At 50.7% G+C, this 21,944-nt stretch overlaps 1 protein-coding gene across 3 annotated transcripts in view; it reads right to left on the bottom strand.

The window, feature by feature from the left end:
* Nucleotides 1-13,971: 13,971 nt before the first annotated feature.
* Nucleotides 13,972-21,944, bottom strand: part of LOC119460548 (uncharacterized) — a 128,846-nt gene continuing 120,873 nt past the window's right edge. For all 3 annotated transcript variants that reach the window (XM_049672735.1, XM_037721481.2, XM_049672734.1), the window contains exons 3-4: nt 20,944-21,183; nt 13,972-14,426 (exon numbers count right to left, since the gene is read on the bottom strand). In XM_049672735.1, the coding sequence (XP_049528692.1) occupies nt 14,197-14,426; nt 20,944-21,183 (470 nt within the window). In that variant the 3' untranslated portion in view covers nt 13,972-14,196. The remainder of the gene's footprint in view (nt 14,427-20,943; nt 21,184-21,944) is intronic.

The following is a 21,944-nucleotide window of genomic DNA, read 5'->3' as shown; positions in this document are numbered from 1 at the left end:
GCCAGCGTTTTGACAGTCGTTGTCTGCAGTCATTCAGTGTGATCTATTCGTGTTTGTTTGTGCGCGCTCACACCACGCTTGTTCATTCAGTTAGTAATAGTCGGGCCACATTTTCCAACGCAAGCTACACATGCAATGCTGCCCAGATCGGCAGTGCAGCGCTACAGGTGTGTCCCTTCGCACGCGCTGCCCACGGGAAGCGCTTATCAACACCACCGTTTCACACGCGCCTTCTCGTGGTCATCGAGTCTCTCTTCATGTCGGTCTACTTACGGCGCAGCACACCTGCTTACTTAATCAGCTCATGTTTACTACAATTCACATTGCTACCAAAGCCGCTCACCTTACTTCGTATGACATTGCTGTGTTGCTATTGCATTCATTGCTTCGCCCTTAGGGCGAAACTGTGACATTTTTATTATTATTATATAACTTTAATGTGCGTGCACGATGAAATAGTTGAATTCGTCCATTTGCATGCACTATTTGACAGGCTCGAATACGCACCTTTCGTTGATATTCCAGTTTCATCATGGGTGCCGAGCTCGTCGCCGTCCGCTCACTGGAAACAAATATTTTGAACATACGCGCGATGAAGCTGATGGCGTCAAGTCTTTTCTGTTTATGCTGGCAATCCAAAGCGGACGCTTGTCTGCACCCACAGCGGTGGAGTCCACGATGTCGCCGCGGCTGAAGATGCACTTCACGTTCGCTTCCTAATGTTACTTTTGCAGCCGAATACAGCACAGTGGTAGCCCGTTAATCTTGAGTCATGTGACACGCAGCAATCAGACGGAGCACGTCGGAATCGCTCTAATTCGCAATGACACCGACACCGTTCCAAGCACGACCTACTTACTGAACTACAGACCTGCACAGATCTCCCTGCTCCAGCACGCCTGGTCTAGTTCACCCCTTTTGCCGCTAGGGACAGAAAGTACGAGCAGAGTGGCGCTAGTTATAACCTGTTCGCTGTTGTCTGCTTCTGCGAACTGTTCCAGTGCTCGTAGCTAAACATTTCGACAGAATTACCCGTCTGCTTGGGAAAATTGATTAAGACTTAGAGATTGACTCCAACCAAATAAGGAAAGTTACTAGCCCGACGTTTCGGAACCAATTCGGCTCCTTCTTCAGGGGGTATTCTTCGGAGGTGGCGGTGTGCCGCTTTAAAAGGTCCGTCGTTGACTTCGTCAACGACGCAGAGCAGGTGCCCTGCCAAGTGTCTCCGCACCTTACGCTCTCTCCCCCTTCCTCTCCTTTGTTACGACGGACCTTTTAAAAGCGGCACACCGCCACCTTCGAAGAATACCCCCTGAAGAAGGAGCCGAATTGTTTCCGAAACGTCGGGCTAGTAAATTTCCTTATTTGGTTGGAGTCAATCTCTAAGTCTTAATCTGTTCAAGTGCTCGTGCCGCTATTTCTGCAGCCACAGATCGTTTACATTGTTTGTAAATGCATAAATTCACGAAAATAAAAAGAAAGCAAAATGTGCGAATGATTGCTTCTCATTTCAATCACGAGGTACAGTAGGAAGAGCGGTGCAAGAAAGGAAAACAACGAGTACAGCCGGCAGACGATAACATTTCCTCCCGTTGCCTTCGCAGTATAGGAAAAAAAATGTCACAGTTTCGCCCTAAGGGCGAAGCAATGAATGCGATAGCAACACACCAATGTCATACGAAGTAAGGTGAGCGGCCTTGGTAGCAATATGAATTGTAGTAAACATGAGCTGATTAAGTAAGCAGGTGTGCTGCGGCGTAAGTAGACCGACATGAAGAGAGACTCGATGACCACGAGAAGGCGCGTGTGAAACGGTGGTGTTGATGAGAAGCGCTTACCGTGGGCAGCGCGTGCGAAGGGACACACCTGTAGTGCTGCACTGCCGATCTGGGCAGCATTGCATGTGTAGCGTGCGTTGGAAAATGTATTCCGACTATTACTAACTGAATGAACAAGCGCGATGTGAGCGCGCACAAACAAACATGAATAGATCACACTGAATGACTGCAGCCAACGACTGTCAAAACGCTGGCAGCGAGCGCATACGCCGCGCAGCGGGCGAAGGTACGTGCGGTCTATCGCTTCAACGGAAACTGAGCGGCGAATGCACGGCGCATAAAGGTCAGAGCCGTGTGGAGATAAGAGACGGTGCGGTCGAAGGAACGACGAGCGCGGTTGCTGGCAGCCACCCGCCGAGTAGCAGACGAACAGGTTATAAAAGCGCCACCTATGGCCATCGGTTGAACGAAAGTGGGCGCAAGCTGCTCCCATAGAAGCTGGACATCTGTGCAGGTCGTGGTTCCAAGCTGCTGCTGGTGGAAACGGCGATTCACACATACCAGTGCGAGGAGGAGAGATGATGATGATCTAACGAATTCTGCAACCCCTGAGGGAGCACGGCGAAGCGTCGTCAGGGGAAGTGAAAATGGATAGAGGGAGGGATATACTACTCCACCATGTGCGGCAGGTCAGGCCTCGGCAAAGGGGCCAGCGCTCACAAGGTGGCGATTCCAGTTGAATCCACAAACCCCAGCAGGCTTCGCAGCACAGGGAGCTGGGGACGCACTGGGAATAGCAGGCCAGTCGCTGTGCCCGTTGGAAGGCCGTGGCGTCTGTGAGTGGCGATGACTATGGAGCTTTCCTGCGCCAAGGATGGGCGGGCACAGACAAGGTGCTCCAGAGTCTCGGGGTCTCCGCACCTCTTTCAGGCAGGTGACGTGGTGCGGCCCTTGGCGTATAGCAGCCGGTCCGTAAGCGCAGGAGCGTGGAGCGATCTCTTCTGGAGAGGCCGTTCTTTGGAAGCGGCTTGGGAGCCTTGCCACTAACCACTCGGGGTCCGGGTGGATGGAGTCAGTGAGCAGGCACCGTAGCCGATGTCTGGTGTCCCAGGCCGCTACCGCTTTGGTAACCGGGACTCCATCGTGGTGGGCAGCTTTGGCGTAGGTTACCGGCTATCCCGGCGTGCGAGAGCAGCCAGTCGAAAGATATAGTGATTCCGGTGGTGGCAAGAGCCTTTAGCTTGGCAAGCAGCAGCGCCCCTGTAAGTCCTGGACGCCGAGGGTTGACCAGGGCGCTGGCTTAGAGTCGTACAACACCGGCTGCTGGGGAGGTTCCTCAGCAAGGAGGTCGGCAGCCCCGCGAGCTCAGCTGCAGTGGAGCTCGCTGCAAAAAGAAGCGTTGTGACGGGCAAGGGCTAGGACTGCGCACGCCTCTGCTGCTGACCCGTTGAGGAGGACCGAACCATCCGTGAACATCGAGGTGGAGAGCGGCGCTGCGCGCTGGTTCGAGGTTACGTTCCTGCTCGCCAATAAAACGGTTTATTGGCGATTTAGACGGATTAACATTAAAGTAAATATAATTCAGGGTAATTAAGATGAATTAAGCCTAATTAAGATTAATCACGATTACGTTACTTAAGTCCAATCAATACTATTGGTAATTAAGAATAATGATTATTACATTACTTAACCCTATTTCATATTAATTAGAATCACACTAATGTAGCCCATTGAGATTAATTACGGCTAATTAGGCTCTCCAATTAGGTAATTGCAACAGGTCATTGCAATACATCTTTCGGTTCGTGCAGCGTTCACAAAGACTGGGACAAAGAGAAGAAATGCACTGGACATGTTGTGTAATATTTGCAATAACATGGCAATACTTGCAGCACTTTGCGTCATCCTCGACACAGTGAGCCGCGGTGTGCGTAACTGGGCCACTCAATCAATCATTCGTTGCACAAGATGAGTGACTGGAAATAATGCTTGCGCACTATCTGATGAGTCCCTCTAGGGTGTTTCTGCATTCATTTTTGTAAAGATTTGAGCGATGCGTGCAGTTATTTCTGCGAGTTAATCGCGCGAATTTTTCTTTTCTATAATAATAGGGATGCAGCCTCTCGCGATCGCCTCCGCGTGCGCTGGGAGACTGTGTTGCTCAGCTCTGCCCTTGACAATCAACTTTGGGCTGTCCAGCGGGCCGAGGAAGCCGCCAGGGCTCAAGAGCTCCTGGCCGTCACCTAGGCGGGACTATTTACCCGTCCCACAAACTAGCAGGGCCTTTAAATAAAGTTATTTGACTGACTGACTTCCGGGGTGTTGTGATTGAGCGCTCGAGTTATACGAGGGCGCGGGTTATACGCGGCAAATACTGTATTTATGGTTCCTCCAGTTGCATCTGGGGACGGCAATACGCCGACGGGTCATAAAAGCACGCAAGAGGCATTTTGCTTACCCATCGGAGCTCGCGTTCCTTTTGCATAGATATGATGGCGATTTTTTTTCTACTATGTCTGCGTGTATGCTTATAACAAATATCGAATATAGCGAAGGTATTTTTTGTGGCCAATGCCACCTCGTTATAACGAGGTTCGAATTAGCGAAACTGGTAACCCTATATAACTATTTATTGTCTGTAAAATCGAAAGTGAAGGTACCGGTTTCATGTGTAACAATAAAATGTTTCAAGTGTGCAGTATTTTCATCTTTGACCAACATTTATAATAACTTCAAACAAGTTATGCTCACTTAAACGCGTTCGCAGCTTGTTTTCATCTGTGATTAACATGAGCTCTCAGTTGGGGGACGAACCACGTTTGAAACGTGTTGTTTACTCTCTCCAGGATTTTTGCGCTTTCAAGGAACATGGAATTGCCTTTCTTTGTTGTGTTTATACGCTGTAGTTTTCTTATTTATACTAGCAGATATACAGTATGGTTAACTTCGGACTGCAAATACGATGGAAACCAGGGATTAATACAAAGAGGTCACTGTGTGCAAAAGACCCGATGACAGGAGTCCATTAGGAAGTGCGTTTTAACTCGGTAATTAATGTGGAGGGTGATTGAAGTATTATGAAATTAAGATCTGCACTGGAAGGAAACAATCAGTCTTGGCATTCTGTAAAACATTCTCTTGCCCTGAGTGAGTGCTACAATAAGATGAATGGAAACGGAGAACACCTATGCGAGCCTTCCGACTGTCAAGTTTTGCTGTATCTGACGCGCTCTGTCATTTCAGCAATGAAAAAGAAAAAAAAAAAGGAGGCGCACTTTATTTCCCGAAACCAGCTATATTAGTACCCGCGCTTTTCACAACAAAAGCTTGTCTCACGATTCATTGGCCGCTCAACGTGAAGGCCTCTCTTTACGCTGCTTATGCTGCAAAACTAAAAGTAAGATTAGGGAAAAACAAGAATCAGGCGGAGACAAGCTATTGTGAATTTTAGCTCTCGATGCTAAATGTTTTTATGGACGTTGCAGGGCCGACCCGCCGCGGTGGCTCAGCGGCTATGTTGTTGCGCTACTAAGCACGAGTTGGCGGCCGCATTTCGATGGGGGCGAAATGCAAAAACGCGCGTGTCCCGTGCATTGGAGGTACGTTAAAGAACCCCTGGTGGCCAAATTAATCAGGAGTCCACCACTACGGCGTGTCTCATCATTAGATCGTGGTTTTGGCAGGTATAACCCAGAAATTAATAAATATCAATAATAATAGTGCAGCATGTGTTTAAAATCATTTTTGTTGACTTTCTCAGAACAATTTTACAGCGTGAGCTGTTATGGGCTCATTCCAATAGCCGTTTCGGGTCGCGATGATGCCGCCGCCGCCGGCGTCCGCCGCGTAACCGCTATCGCCGGAAACGCGAAAAAAAGTACCCGATCCGGGTACTTTTTTCGGGTTCGATCCCGGCGGGATCGAACCCGCGCCTGCTGCGTGGGAGCCGGATACTCTACCACTGAGCCACGCATGCGCTTGCTATCGGGCCGCGGAAAATAGCCTTAATGCAAGCAAGCAGGGGGAGACGACTCGAGCCTCCGCCAGTATGGTGGCGCCATCTAGGTAAGATGCCTGCAAACGCAGCGTCCGCAGGCGCAGACGACGATATGTGATTCAGACGAGGCACGCAATCAACGTGCTCCCGAGCTGCCGAGCCTCCGCCAGTATAGTGGCGCCATCTAGTTAAGGTGCCTGCAAACGCGGCGCGCCCGACATGTAAGTTGCAGTAGTAAGGCTCGATCGGGCTCAGCAGACTACTGTGCAGAGAGCATTACAAGCCTCAGCTCGCCGTCGACGCCGGGCGGACAGTTCAGATTGTTGTCGTCAAAACGAGGCGAACAGACTGCCGCGAAGACCCTGTTGTGCGTGGTGCCCAAATTGGAGCTACTCTTGAGCAGCTCCACCAGCTTACGCTGTGACTGTGCTGTGTGTGCCGCGCAGGCCTGTGCCTTTTTTTTCATACGCCAAGAAGCATAACTCTTTTTGTACTTAAGATATTCAAATTAAACTTTGTATACTTATTACTCGCATAGATGGCCGTGCAATGACCGACCAGAAAGGAAATGAAATTACTACTTCTGATATGGCTCCGTTTCATAGAAAGGCATACCTATTATAAGAGCATGTTCTTTTTGTGTGTGTGTGTCATTGTTTGATCATCATCATCATCATCATCCTCAGCAGCAGCCTATTTTTATGCCCACTGCAGGACGACTCCGGCGTCTAGCTGCGCGTTCTTACCGATGCCCTAGTCGCTTATACATGCACGACCACTTCAGGACTCTAACGCAGGCTGTGTGCGTTGCTGGCGGCTCATTGGTCGACGTTTGATGCCACCCACACCGCCGACCTTCAATGCCGCTGCCACGTAAACCGTATTGGAATTCCCCTCAACAGCTTCGATGTAAAATTCTTTATAGTTCCGCAGTATGCTACATCGCTCTGACTGTGCACTGTCTTGCTTATGATGGAGTGTTGGCAGCTGCGGCTACCTATCAGTTTCAAAAGTTTACGGTGCGTGGGATATATGAAAGAGATGCATTTTCACGAAGATGTTCAGCTATCCATGCGAACTGAGCTTCCGGTCTAGCACGTAGACCGCACTCTTTCTTCACCCCCATAGTGGAAGAGGATCTGCAGCTGCGTGAAGTGTGTACTGCAGAAAGAACAAGTACACAAACACACACAGGCGCTAACTTTCAACAACGAAGTGGTATCAAGAACCTGCTCTACTTTTACCAAACCAGGACCACGTGCACAGCGATTTCAATGCTCCTCTCTTGTACTGCAAGGAAGCATGAAGAGAATTAAAAAAAAACTAAAGCGTTGTAGCACGCTCGAGACGGGTGTGGGAAAGAACGTTTATTGAAGAAAACAGTAGATTACATAGCCCCGAACAAGGGGGCGTATGTTGCTGCACTTGAGCGTGTGCATGGCTTTGCACAGCGTTATCGCTACGTAACAAGCGTGAGTACTGCATTGCGGATGTAGCCCTCCCAAGGCAAGCGCAAGTATTCCAGTTCTTTAGTAGACAATGACAAGGAACGTTGACTGACGCATTGGTACGCGGCAGATAAAATCCGCTCGGTTTCTATGATTAACCTTACAGTCTCAGATTTACTCCTGCTGTATTCGCGTTATATTCAAGAAGGGGGTGGCATGCACCCGTTTTCCAGTGAAATACTAGAAAACCGTCACCTGATACATCTTTAACTCTGTTTCTGTGTTCTCTCAAGCTTCACTAATGCACCTGCTGGTCTGACCTATGTAGTATCTACCACAGGATACAAACTTCTCCTGTTCTTCTGAACTCATCATGTCTCTACACTTCATGTCTCTCCAAGATGACCGCGCTTGCTGCAGCTGCAAAGTGATAGAAAAAGCAAGAAGAGGAAATGCAGGGGCGTCCGGTTTGCTACTGGGGCTAAATGTAGTAACCGGCTGCGACAGGCAGCAGCATCACGAGACGCCCAGCTGGTGGTGATATGATAAACCCTCTCGCAAGTCGCAAAATTATAGGAAACAGTCTTTGTGCACAACAGTCCCAATAGTACTGTTTAGTATAAGACAGCAAGTTAAGAGCTTCTTTTGACAAAGCATTTGCGAGCACCTTGTCAGTAATTATTGAAGATGCCGCAGTGGTGTAAGACTGCTTTGCCATTGAGGAGTTGGGTGCTAGGCAGACGCTGTCCCCAGTTGGTTTTCGTAATTACCTATTGCACTGTCGATCAGCCTGTTTAATCGATGTGGTCGGGCCAAATTCTTGTCCATTTACGCAAATACGTTGTGACCAGAGAGCGCGAGTGGATTGAAGCATCTAGGTTACTTTGCTATGGGTGCCACGTCTGTTGCGATTTCTTTGCTGCGTGTTCTTTTCAAGTATTACTTCTTTTCTACATTTCCTGGGACTTCATATCAACTTCCTTTTTGCCATTTTTTGCCGTATTTGACATCTTTGCAATTATATTTGATTTTTGTGTGGCCAAAGTGCCCTTCATGGTGTCATGTGTCAGGGACTCAGCATGAACACATTTTGCGGACACGAGATGAAATACCATGCGGGTACAAGTTGATTTGTTGTTTGTTTCTTAGTGAAATGGAACAATCCATTGTTGGGGGATTGGTCGGGAATCGGACAGTAGGCGGCTTCACGAAAGTAAAAATATTTTTCTGAAAAGTAAGGTGAGAGGAAATTATTAACAGAAATTTTTGAAATTAAAAGAGCTCTCATGGATATCAAGTGAGTAATAATTGGCAACTTCTTCCTTAACCAAGAAACATGATGACGACGACGGCGATGATGATGATACCTGCAACAAACGCTACTAAAGTTATTTCTGGCTGTTTGCATTGTAGAATTCTGAGCGAGTTTCCCGTTCCTCAAGATGGTTTGCATACCTCTTTAAACCGCCATAACGTTTTCGTCGGACTAGATCAAGCTAAAATATTTAGTTACCTGGTAGCCGCTCTGTTAATATGGCCACAACAGCAATTGCTGAGCGTGACACATCGAGTGGTTGGTTTGCGTTTTAAAGCGAAGCTTTATATGTCTAGGCGAAATTGCATATGGCTAGGTCCACAGAAAACAATCATCATCAGCATTGGCTCGAGCGTCGTCGTCGTCTTCCGCAGCTGGCTCGTTGGCGCCCTTCGGGTTGCGCTCGTGCTCGGCACGCGCTCGTGTCACTCCTCCCGCGTTCGTCGTCGTCGTCTTCTTCCACAGCTGGCTGCGTTGCCGCTCATCATTCCAGCGTAGAATTTCACTTTTCTTCTGTCGTCGTAATGTGGAGGCCGCGTTAACGGGGGTATGAGCCATTGCTTAAGGGGGTATGAGCCATTCATTGTCTTACGCAACGGACAGATTTAATTTTGAAGAAATTTAATTTCGCAGAATCGCAAGCGGCAATGGCGGAAGAATGCTGCTAACCACTCCGCCGAGCAAACTCGAGACATCTAACGCAAGCGACAACGGCGGACTGCAGGCATACCGTCAGTGACGTCGTTCTCTCCCTCGCAGCCGAACGTGTGTATAATCTCATAATTGAGAAATACTTTAATGAACCCTCGGAATTAACCCAGTGATAAACACCGGGGCCGCACGTTTCAGCTTCGCTGGTTAACCATCTTCACGGAGTGGAAGGACCGACGAAATTTTATTTAAATGGTTCATACCCTCTGAACGCATATGCATGCTCGAGCATCTAGCAGTACTTCCGTGATGCCTAAAAGCGCAACGATGGCTTGACAATGTGTGTCTGCACCCATTTCCTTGAGGATGACAGTTATTATGATGTAAGTTCGGACACGCGAAATGTGCCCGATCAGACAACTGGATCAGCCTTCCCCTGTCAACGCAGAGGTGACGGGAAATGACCCCCTGTTTCGTTGAGAAAAACACGCACGAATTGAATGAAAGTGCAGAGTACTTTCGGCCACCTTCGTCAGTAATTAAGACCACTGAACGTGTAGACATATAGCTCTAGATATTCGAAAGAATGATTTTGTCTGACAAGCGGGAATAAATGTATTCATAATCATCCGAGACGGGATCCTGGTGTGCCGTAATGAAAACCACATGGGGGCGCTCGCGCAGCGCCCATTGGGAGCCTGATGGAATAGGCGGCGGGCGCCTGTGCCAGGCCGTGTTTACACGCGGCCGCATGGACCGCGCAGCCTAAGCGGCCATGTCGAAGAAGGGGCCCGGCCGCTCGGCGCCGGCGCTGCCGCCGGGCAAGGGCCGGGCGAGCCCCGGCCGTGGCTCGCCCGGCCGTGGAGGCCGCGGAGGGGCCGCTTCCCCGGGCAGGGGCGGCGGTGCTCCTCCCGCGACGCCGTTAGCCGAACTGTCGCCACCAACAGAGAAGGACATCGAGCGCAAGAAGCTGCGAGACATCATGGACCGCAAGGTGCTCGTGTGGGACCGCATGATGGGCACCGAGAAGGAGGAAGACCGCAGGCTCGGACTGGAGACATTCAAGCGGCTCAGCGAGGATGAGATCGCGCTTGCCACCAAAAACATGTCCAAGGACAAGCTCAAGGAGTTCATCGACCTCAAGATACACTACTTCGACCAGCTTGCCAACGCGAGGGACCACGACAAGCGCGTCGAGGGCCTCAGGCGTTTTAAGAAGGTGGGAGACGACGAGTTCCACCTGGCCAAAATGATTGGGCCCGGCGACAGCCTCGAGGACATGGTCAGATGCGCGACGAGCTCGACAAGAAGGAGCAGGCCAAGAAGGCCGAGGAGAAGAAGAAGAAGGAGCTCCTCGACAAGGTCAAGAAGCAGCGCGAGGAGATGGAGCAGCGCATACCCAAGGTGAGCGTCAGCATGACCGACCCGAACATGACGTCGCAGATGCTGGCCAAGCAGCAACTTATGCATCTCGCCGATATCGAGAAGGCCGCCACCGAGAATGTGGCGCAAGTCGCGTATGGTATGTCGCCGCACGACGTGATCGCGCAACAGCAGCACCTGCTCGCAGCCGCGGCTCAGATGCCCGCAATGATGGCGCCTCCGCTGTCACCAATGATGCCCATGTCACCCTTGCCACAAATGATGACACCGCCCGTGTCACCCATGCCACCCATGATGCCGGCTGCATTCTACGGGCCGTTTCCGCCAGATATCCCCGGCAGCCAGACTCCAGGAAGCGCATTCGGTGCTGTTGCAATGGACTTGGACAACAAAATGCGCCTACTTTCTCAGCTGGAAACAACAAGAAGAGCGCTTCAGAGCCAGCCTGTGGGCTCACGTTCGAGTATGGCAGATGAGATTAAAGCCAACTTGCGGAAGCTCAATCACCTCAAAATGAGGCTCATCGACGAGATCCTTGGAGAAGGGGCTACGCCTGCTGGGGGCTTTGGCGAAGTGCGCACCATTGAACACGTGCGGAAGCGTGACGGGGAGAAGTCAAAAAAGGACCGGAAGATCATCTTAGAGTTTGTGGGCCCCGGTGGTAAGATTTCCGACCTTGACGTTGGGAAGGAACTTGGCAAGAAAGACGGCGACAAGAAGCAAACAATTGTGCTAGAGCAGGAATTCGCTGGCGCGATACAGTCACCGTCTTTGACGAACACCACGACTTGCCCAGCCCACGCGTGTCCGGCATACCAACAGTGTCTGGCCTACGGCTGCATGGCGTCAGCTCCCGCAGGGTCCATGTCGCAGACCGTGTGTCCGAACGCACAGTACACCTACTCTCATCCACAGTTGAACTACCCTTGCGCTCCGCTGGACATTAAGCCTGAGGTTATCTGGGAAAGGACAGAAACGAAAACGTACGCCGATAAGTCGACCCTGATGGATCCACCAGAGGCTCTGAAATATATGGACGCTGCCGTTATGTCGGATGACCAGACAGTCGTGAAGGAGGAGTACAAGCACTACACGTGCGAGGAACCTGTCTACGAGAATGCCCGCGATGTTTCTCCGCCTCCTGGGTACCAGCTGCTGAAACCAAATTACGTGCCCGTAGTGCCACTAGCTATGCTCGAACGAGGCCTAAACTACTTGGACACTCGTGTCAGGCCGCAGCATGAAATTGGAATTTCCGCCGTGCCGATGGAAGATGACCCCGAGTACGCGCCTGCGCCCTCAGCGCAGCGGTCGTGCCCACCCGTCATATCGAAGACCACGATCGTGGTCAACAGAGCCGCAGATGAAGCCGCCCCGCCTCCACCTTCCTCTCCGGTTGTTCACGTGACGGCCAGTCCAGTTCCGACACCCGCGGCAGTGACGCCGCTCATCGCCCGTCTGTCCCGCTCCTCTTCTTCCGGGCGCAGGGGCAAAAGAGCTCTGCACGACAGCATGGAACGCCTCGCAAGATCCATCGATGATATGTACAACACTCTTAGCTCGCCAACGCGAAGCAGGGCAAGACGCCGTTCCAGATCGCGTTCCAGATCGCATTCCAGGTCGCGGTCCATCGATGACGACGACGACGATTCCGGCGGCTACGTATCGAGGACAACTCCACGACTGCATCGCAGGCGGCGCTACTCAAAGCGCAGGAGGTCGAGGTCGAGAGGTTTCTTGGACCAATGGCGAGACGACGACCACCTGGACGAAGATGACGACGAAATGGACGAGACAACTTTCCGGACGAGAAGGCGTCGCAGCAGAGCTGACCAGGACGAGCTGCCATCGCTGTGGGGCTGGCTCTGCCGGAGCCTTTGCAATCTCACCGAGGGCTACGACGAACGGATGCGCGCCGAAGCCCGGGACATGCGCGTATTGCAGATGGGAAACCGTATCCGCAACCTAATTCAGAACGTGATAAGGGTATCTAGAGAAGTGATAGAAGCACGCAGGGCCATTCAGCAAAGCGGCCTCAAGGGAGAGGACTACACAAAGAACATATTCGCGGCCGAAAGTAAACTGTGGGAACTAATCGACCTGGAGGCGCAGCTGGCCAACGAGTTGGCGCTCTATCGGCAGTCCGACCTTGCGACGGATGACCAGTACTTCCAGGGCCTGGCTAACGCCGAAGATAAGATCCGGCGTCTGATCGGCGTCGAGACGCAGCTGGCACGTGAAATAGGCAACTGGCGCAAGTCGTCCGGCAAGAAGCTCCCGTCGCCGTCAAAGACGACCATCTACACGGCGCTCTCGCGGATACCGTCAGTGCCGTCCATGCTGGGCCGCTCGTCGGGCACCAGCTCGTATCCGTTGTCGTCGTCGCCCAGCGCAACGACTTCCGGGGGCGCTGGCACTACCACGACGCCTTCGACGTCAGCATCGGCGACGCCGACTGCGACGCCCACAAGCGCGGCGTCTGGAGCGGCGGCGTCCACGTCAGGCAGCGCGTCCAGCTCTGCGGGTAGCAAGAAGTCCAAGGGAAGTTCAAAAAAGAAGAAGAAAAAGAAGAAACAGAAGAAAAAATCCAAGGGCAGTTCCAAGAAGAAAAAGAAGAAGAAGCGCTCCAAGAAGTCCAGCAAGAAGAAAAAGAAAAGGAAGCGCAAACGCAAGAGCAAGTCTCGCTCCAGCAAGAGCAAAAAGCGGAAGAAGAAGAAAAGAAAGAAGAAGAAGAAGTGACGAAATTGGCCAATCCTCGATTGCAATGAAATACAGTGATCGTATATAGTTTCAACCTCGTGGCACGAGGGCAACGTTACGGCTGCGTGCACGCGACAGAAAAGGCCGCACTTGGCGGCGGCCGCTGTGGATGATGGCGCGAGCAGCGGGCATACAGAAATTCGCAAATTGTGTGTATCGCAAGCATTCAACAAACACGTGCGAAACTTTCATTTCAAGCACGCCTGCGATCGTTGCACACTGCTCGCCAGGAACTGCACATGACACCAGAAAAAAAACATTGCGCAGTTCGTGTATATACATAATGCGTAGCCGGACAATGCAGCCAGAGTAGAAATTGATGGCGGTATGTGACCGGAGAGATCTACAGCACTGGAAGCAGGTAGTAAATGCAATATACATGCGCATTTAGCCCGTGCTCAACTGTGTTTTGTTGTTAAATTGTGTCGTCTTCTGGCAGTTTTTCAAGTGTTCGCGGTTACGAAAACACACTATATACCTTCGTGCGTCAGGCGTCCTCTTTGGTGTAGCAGTCATATCCCGGTGAGAGAGACGAATAAATTATGGCACAACGGGAAGATAAATGTGGAAAATGTATCTTGCCCGCCGCTATGGTCCTGTACTGGTGAATATACGAAGCACCACACACGCAACCGTATGTTGCATCAATTTCGTTGAATATAGTGCTTGTAATCATTTTTATTATTCCCAATATTTTCCGGTCACCTACAAAGTGAAAAGTCATTTTGCCCCTCGCTCTGAAGGCGTCCGCGTTCGAAGGGCTATGTCAGCAAACACAGGGTGCAAAATGTTGGCGTACTTTCATGCGCAAAATTCTACAGCCTAAAGCGGGCTTCTGTCGCTCGCTTGGAATATGGTGCTCGATTAGGGCGGACCGCAGGCCTCCTTGTGGTTCCTGAGCGCCGCCCCGTACCACTCGAGCTCGCCGAAGAGCTTGGCCAAGCGCTCGGAAAAGCCGTCGTCGGAGGCACTGCCGTCTTCGGAGACCAGCGTCTGGACTTTGGCGTTGAGGCTGATGAACGGCACCGTGATCATGCCCAGCTCGCCGAGGAAGCTGCGAAGCTGCATGGCGGCAGCCAGGCCTGCTCCGACACCTGCGACAGAGAAGGATCGTGTGTGCTCACGTGCGGCATACACTTTTTTGGCCGAATTCGAGTCTTGGAAGGAAACACGGCGCAGCAACTATTATAATCTAACCGGTCGTAGCACTAGAAAAACGTGCGGCTCGCGGGCTGTCATGCCGTGAGCAGATTTTTAGCGGCCCGTGACTGAGCTGAGATTCTTATGGTGCGCTGCTCCTGCAGTAATACGCCTATTGCCATATGATGAGAGAAACGACAGTTTTGTCTATAAACAATATATGAACCGCTTGAAGCGTCACGCGCATAAAAATGTCGCGCCGAAGCATTCATTGCGTTATAAATAACATGCCGCTCTTCATCGACACGCTGTAAGAACCTCGCATAGTAAAGCGACCAATTCTTGGCGGTTGCATTTCTCGACATGCTGCCAACCCAACTATCAATATCGGAATTTGTTGTAGCCACTTCTCATCCATTCTAACGGTGAAAGCTGGAATGTTTTCTATCTCATGCTCGAAGACCAAAATGAAGATGTCGTCTGTTCTCAATAATTCTTGGCATGAGATAATAATTTTCATTTAAAAGATAACCGACCGTACACGTGTATAAAAAAGCGCCGAATCGTTAGATCATGTTGAGGCCCTTCTGGCAGAATTCTAACGGCGTTTCAAATCATTCCAATATGAGAAAGTGAGACAGCAACTGTTTCACGAAACTTTCGCTGCGACGCCGGAAGACTGCAACCACACAGTACAGAGCACATGGAGATAGTGAGTTCGTCAAGTCATGCATACCCTCCAGTTTTACAGGAACGCTGGGAACAACATCTATGGGAACCGTTGACAATGTCTTAAAATTGGTGTATATTTCCGGAACCACCTATGTTTGTAGGCAGACATTCTCTTTGATGACTGTAAACAAGAGCTGCCTTCGGTTTTCAATGACCGACGTGCCATAACGATATGTGCTGAGAACAGCAACAAGTGCGATAACACCAAGCACGGACACGAGGTCGCGGGATCGAATCCCGGCCACGGCGGCTGCATTTCGATGGGGGCGAAATGCGAAAACACCCGTGTACTTCGATTTAGGTGCACGTTAAAGAACCCCAGGTGGTCCAAATTTCCGGAGTCCCCCACTACGGCGTGCCTCATAATCAGATCGTGGTTTTGGCACGTAAAACCCCATAATTTATTTTTTTAACACCAAGCACGGACTGCCTTTTCTCAAGTAGAAGATGCAGCGACTTCCGTTAAAGTGCATGCTGCTCGTGTGGATCCTAGAGAAGTTGACTCAGGCCATCACGTTGTGCAGCACTGCGCTAGAAGTGGTGCATTAAAACAATTGACACTCAATGAAAATCCACGCAGGGCAAATAACTTGTTGAACGAAAAATTTCCTCTTTTCTTTTCTGTAGCAGAATAAACCGAAGGGAGGCTAGCGTCAGGGCCACACCCAAGCCAGGACCAAGTATTTTCGAGGAAGCCGTTGAAGAATTCTGCTGCAGTCAAGTGGAAGGCAAATGTTCCACAAAAACCTTGCTAAGGTAAAACTTATTTGACAGTACAAATTCTCATAGAACTTATCTCGTTGACGTAATCATTCAGACGCGGGAGATTCTGTTCTGGTGATAAACGTTAACTTTCGCAGCATCGGTGGGGAGTCATGGCACCATCATCTCCCGGACAACTTGGGAATAAACCTCAAAGCCTCATTATTACACTCAGCCACATTTTCAACAGCTTTGCTTCACGAGCGCAGGTTGGTCGCAGCCCGAGATGACAGTTCACCAGTACGGGTCCTAGCTGAAAAAGCTCGAGGGCACATGGACAGGGAAGTGCCGCCTCCAAGCGGAAACCACTTCAGCCACCAGCAGGTCCAGCGGACTCGGGCAATTGTTTATTGCGCTGACGAGTGTACGGCCGCTCGACGCTCGCTCGCACCGTTGGTGTTGCTGCCGCGCTATCCCTTATAGCTGCCCCGGATGCCGTGTGTTTAGAGGCAACACTGCTGCGGGTGCGTGCTTGGTGCGCGCTGTCTTGCCGCGCGCCCAGTGTTGGAGTCACAAATGGTGAAGGCAGGGTGCGGAACGATCGCTATGGCTCGTGCTCTCTACTGCAAACGCTCATTACGCCAGCTCTGTGAGCGCAAGTAGTCACGGTCATCGCGTGAACTCTGTTCATGTGTATCTTCAGGTGCGTGACACCACACCTGTTTGGTTAGCATAAGCGCATGTTTACTGCAACTGCCAATAAAACTACAAGCCTTACTTTGTGTAATAGTCGAATGCTTTGCTATCTCTGTCAGTCTTTCTCCTTTCGTGCGAAACTAAGGCGTTTTTTTAAAATATAATTCTGTTCTCGCAGAATCCTTTCGAGTGCAAGAGATAATGACAGCGGTGGATTAAGGGAAGGGAATCGCAGCCACGGAGAATAGGCGGCACGCAATGAGAGGCCTCGTGAAATGGCAACACAGCCGAATCTGCACTCGCCGTTTCTATGTGGCCTTCTTCGCAAGATCTTACCGATGCCGGTGGAAAGCTAGCGCACACTCGATAGTCCAATTACGGCTCTTTGAGAGAAAGAGCGATAAGGGGACCCAGGAGACAGATCTTTACAGCGATGGCTGGCTGTTAATAGGCTCACTCTCCTAGTCGCTTTAATGTCACTCGATGCCCATTGCTGGAATACCAGAGGGTTTTTGCCAGAATTTTATAAAGAAAAGTTCACCAGCCCTTCTCCTGTCGAGAAAATGGGGGTAAGCGAAGCTTGTCGTGTCTGCATCTCACCTTCATCAGGGTAACGTAAAGTCCACGACATGTCACAGTATATACATCGAGGGACGGAAAACGCACAACGCAACGGAAAGAAAAGTTGTAAGAAAGGGAAACAATATTACCACGAAAGGGAACTAAAAGTAGTATGAAAGTGAAGGGAAAGTAGTAGGTCAAGTACACACACGACAGCCTTCGCTAGTCCTCGAAATCCGAGAGCTCCTTCATCGCCTCGTCGAGCAAGGACACGACGTAACCTTTCAGTGGCTCCCTAGCCACTGTGACGTAATTGGCAACGAACATGCCGATGAAGCTGCTCGATCTGCTTATGAAGACGGCGCGCAGGAACCAATCCCGCTGTCAAGAACAGATGCAGCAGCGAAACTTCGAGTGCTTGCAAACGATGCCACACAATCGCCGCGGAACACACCTAGTTTGCAGCACACACGTCTGCATCGACTGGACCCCTGGCTTCGACTTCCACCTCCACGTGATCGAACACGTGCTTTGTCATTGTCCCCTATACAGCGCATATAGGCAGTCACTCGCGACCGCGCTGGCGCGTCTTGACGACCAGTCGCTTTCGCAGCAGACAGTCCTAGAAGTCCTGGAACGCAGTCGTCACACAACGAGTCAGTCAAGGCACTCTTGAAGTTTTTGCGATCGAGTGGACTTTCTGACAGACTATAGTTCTCACGGACGTTTCCAAACTCCCCTATTTTTTTATTCCTTTTATTATTTTTTTTCATGACTGCTTTTTCTCTCCCCTATTCTTTCCGCCTTTCATTTCGCCTTCCCACAGTGCAGGGTAGCCAACCCGAAACTTTTCGGGTTAACTTCCCTGTCTTACCCACCCCGTTTCTCTCTCTCTCTCTCTCTCTTTCGCTTACCCCCCATTTTCTCGACAGTGGAAGGAGATTTTTCTTGTTAAGCGAAGCTTTATAGGCTCACAAGTGTCGGCGGTGGTGGTGGTATGGTGTCACGCTGAAAAGTGGGCCGATCTTGGCCATAGTGCAGGAAGGGTCGAAGCTCAATGGCACATACCAGGAACAAGAACGAAAGAAAGGAAGACAGAAAGGAACAGAGAGAAAAAAAAAGAAAGAAATCACGTGCGGCGCACACCCGCATTCGATATGCTACACGCGTGATCACGGATCACGTGACACGCGCGCGACCAATCAGGTTTGTTCGGTGTGTCGCGAGGAGGGACATGGAAGTAAAGCGGGTTGGCGCACACTCCTCCGGGTTTCCCTCGCCTCAGATCAGTTTCGGCGAACAGATGGGAAGGCCACGCGTGGTGCGTTCTGCAAAGAAACAAGCCGAGTTTGATGAACGCCGGCGTGAACTCGCTCGGGAAAGGACTCGTCGTCGACGTGCCGATTCTAGCGTGAGGGCTTCCGTAGCCGAGGCTCGCCATAAGCGAAAAGCTGACGATCCTGAGGCAAGGGCTTCCGAAGCCGAAGCCCGCCGTCAGCGACGAGCACAGAATCCCGAGGCGAGGGCTTCCAAACGTTACCCTGACGAAGGTCAGATGCACACACGACAAGCACCGCTTACCCCCATTTTCTAGACAGGGGAAGGGCTGGTGATGTCTTTGAGCGAAGCTTTATAGGCTCATAAGTTTCGGTGTCGGTGGTGGTGGTGTCACGCTGTAAAATGGGCTGATCCTGGAGATAGTGCAGAAAGGGTCCAAGCTCAATGGCACATACCAGGGACAAAAAAGAAAGAGAAATAAAGAGAGACAAAAAGATAGAGGGAGAGAGAGAAAAAAAGAAAGAAAATCACCACGAAGGTAAGAGAACGAAAGAGAGAGAGGAAGAGAGAAAGAAAGATAGAGAAATAGAAAGAAAGGAAGAGAGAGAGAAAGAAAATCATCACGAAGGTCGAGAAAGAAATAAACAGAGAAGGAGAAAGAGAGAGAGAGTGCGAAGGAGAGAGAGAAAGAAGTCAAGAGAGAGAGAGAAAGAAAGTCACCACGAAGGTCAGATACACACACGACAAGCTTCGCTTACCCCCCTTTTCTCGACAGTGGAAGGGCTGGTGATTTTCTCTCTCTCTCTTTCTTTCTTTATCTCTCTATATCTCTTTCTTTTTTTTTTTTTGGCCCTGATATGTGCTGTTGAGCTTGGACCCTTTCTGCACTATCACCAAGATCTGCCCACTTTTCAGCGTGACACCACCACCGCCGAAACTTGTGAGCCTGTAAAGCTTCGCTTAAAAGTTCACCGCCTAAGCACTCCGTACAGATGGTCAGCCAGCGAAGCTGAAACGTGCGGCTCCGGTGTTTATGACTGGGATAATCCCGACGGTTCATTAAAGTATTCATCAATTATGAGGTTACACACACGTTCGGCTGCGACGGAGAGAACGACGTCACTGACGGTATGCCCGCAGTCCGCCGTTGTCGCTTGCGTTCGATGTCTCGAGTTTGCTCGGTGGCGTGAATAGCAGCATTCGCCCGCCATTACCGCTTGCGATTCTTCGAAATTAAATTGCTTCAAAATTAAATCTGTGCATGACGCAAGACAATGAATGACTCATATCCCTGTAAACGCGGCCTCCCCATTACGACGACCAAAGAGAAGTGAAATTCTACGCTGGAATGATGAGTGGCAACGGAGCCAGCTGTGGAAGACGACGACAACGACGAACGCGGGAGCAGTGGCACGAGCGCGTGCCGAGCACGAGCGCAACCCGAAGGGCGCCAACGAGCCAGCTGCGGAAGACGACGACGACGCTCGAGCAAAGGCTGATGATAGTATTCTGTGGACAGGCGGCTAACAGACGCTTTTTCGTTTCGCCTGGCCATATAAAGCTTCGCTTAAAAATAAAAGTAGATGCAACGCATGGCTAGGCATCTTTGCGCGAATGCGCAAAAAGCCCTAACTGATGAGATGAACACTTTTCTGATCAACCACGACAGTGCTGCACGGATGTTTCTTCCGTCCTGCACAGGTTACGGTTGGCGGATGTCGTGGTAGGAGTTGAGCCTGTCATTCAATTCGAAAGTTTCCATTCATTTTATTTGGAGATACATAGATGGTACAGGATGTCCACGAGGCGTGGCAAAAGGAGGCAACAATTCCTCCTGACAGGTCCTTCACCTCGGGACCTCGGTCAGGGTGGCGTAGACCACTTTCCTGCATTTGGTTTACGTCGTATGTCAACACCACTGCGTTTTATGCGACGGCCATGTCTACTCTGCTTTACTAGTCCACATTATGTTGAAATTTATATGCTACACAGTTTCACTACTTTCGCAGTTTAAACCGGGAAGCGCCAACTATACACATTCGAAGACGGTTCAGACAATACAGGCATCAGTGACTACAGTTTGCTTCCTGTCGAAAGGAAATTGCAGTGGTCGCGCTCATCCACGAATATTTACACCGCACAAAACAGTGAAAGGCTTACTACGCATATTATTGCAGCAGCCACCACGTCGCTGCTTCGCATTATCGGCGAAACCTTTTGCATAGGAAGCCCACATAACATGAAGAAAACCGAAGACGTCCACAAGGGTTGTTATCCAACTAAGTGAATAACTACCCCATCGTTCCCGTAAAATCACGAATGAAGTTAGCCTGGTGCTGCTGCGTTCCATCATACTCCACTATCCTGGATTTGTCCTGCTATGTGGGTCATCGGCTACGTTGAGCAGCCTCAACGTTGCAGGCGCGCGTCAGAAAGATGGCCGCTACAACACGTGTAGCCCGTCGTAAGTACGACTCGCTGTCGTGTAGCCGGAGGACTCACCGATGGTGTAGGCGACGATGGCGCACGGCTTGTGCCGGTACGAGTCCGGTGGGAAGTGGTCCATGGCGCTGCCCAGCGCCGGTGCGATGCACCGGTTGTACTCGGGGCACAGCACCACGTAGCCCTGCGCGTCCTTCACCTTCTCGTGCAGCTGGGTAAGCCACGCGGGCGGCGTCTCGTCCGGGCCGTGGAAGTGCAGCGGCTTGCGCACCGCCAACAGGTTCGGCTCCTCCTCCGGGTCTGTAATGATCGACGTGAGAACGGGTTCGCTACAGCTGCGAGGTTCATCGATGGTGGTGGGCAGGGCACCCTTGGACAAGGGCAGGGGGACTCTTACAGACACCCCCTCCCTGATCTCGGGGCCTCCGCGGCAGCCGCATTGCGCTTCGCGTTCCGTGCGCCATTCGGCCAAGTGTGACTTCCTTAGCAGTTGCTGCTAGGGCGATGCAGACGGAATATGAAAACGCCCCCTTGACAGCGGCAAGCAGCACTTTGACGGTGCACAGAATAACCGCATCAGAGTAAAAAATTACACAACATGGTTAAAGCACATCGTATGGAGCGATGACGCCGCAAGGACCCGAGCACAGTCATTCACTATGGACTGCTCGCTGTTATTCTACCTATAATTGTAACATTCACAGTGAACTTAAAAAAAAAAAAACTCAGTTGAATGCATGGGTTCGATTCATCGCGCTTCAAGGAGGAAGAGTTAATGTGGTTGATAGGACAGTGAAACGGAGATGACAGTGTTTATCGGCAACACATTATTGAATGAATAAATGCTTTATTTCAGCTTCTTGTACAGGGCATGTAAACAAATGGGGGTTGACAAGAAAAAAGCAGTCTTCAAGACCGCTTAACAAGCCTCGCCAACCTTGCAACTCGGCAGTGGTGAGAATAATATAATGTGATCAGTAACTACAACAAAACTAGACGCAAGTAGCATAATATATGAATATGTATGGCAGAACCGACGCAATACAATCTCAAAACAACAA

This window comes from Dermacentor silvarum, chromosome 8, assembly GCF_013339745.2.
Source record: "Dermacentor silvarum isolate Dsil-2018 chromosome 8, BIME_Dsil_1.4, whole genome shotgun sequence".
Taxonomy (NCBI): Eukaryota; Metazoa; Arthropoda; class Arachnida; order Ixodida; family Ixodidae; genus Dermacentor; species Dermacentor silvarum.
Note: the sequence above shows the minus strand (reverse complement) of the source record. Positions and strands in the feature narration are given on the sequence as shown.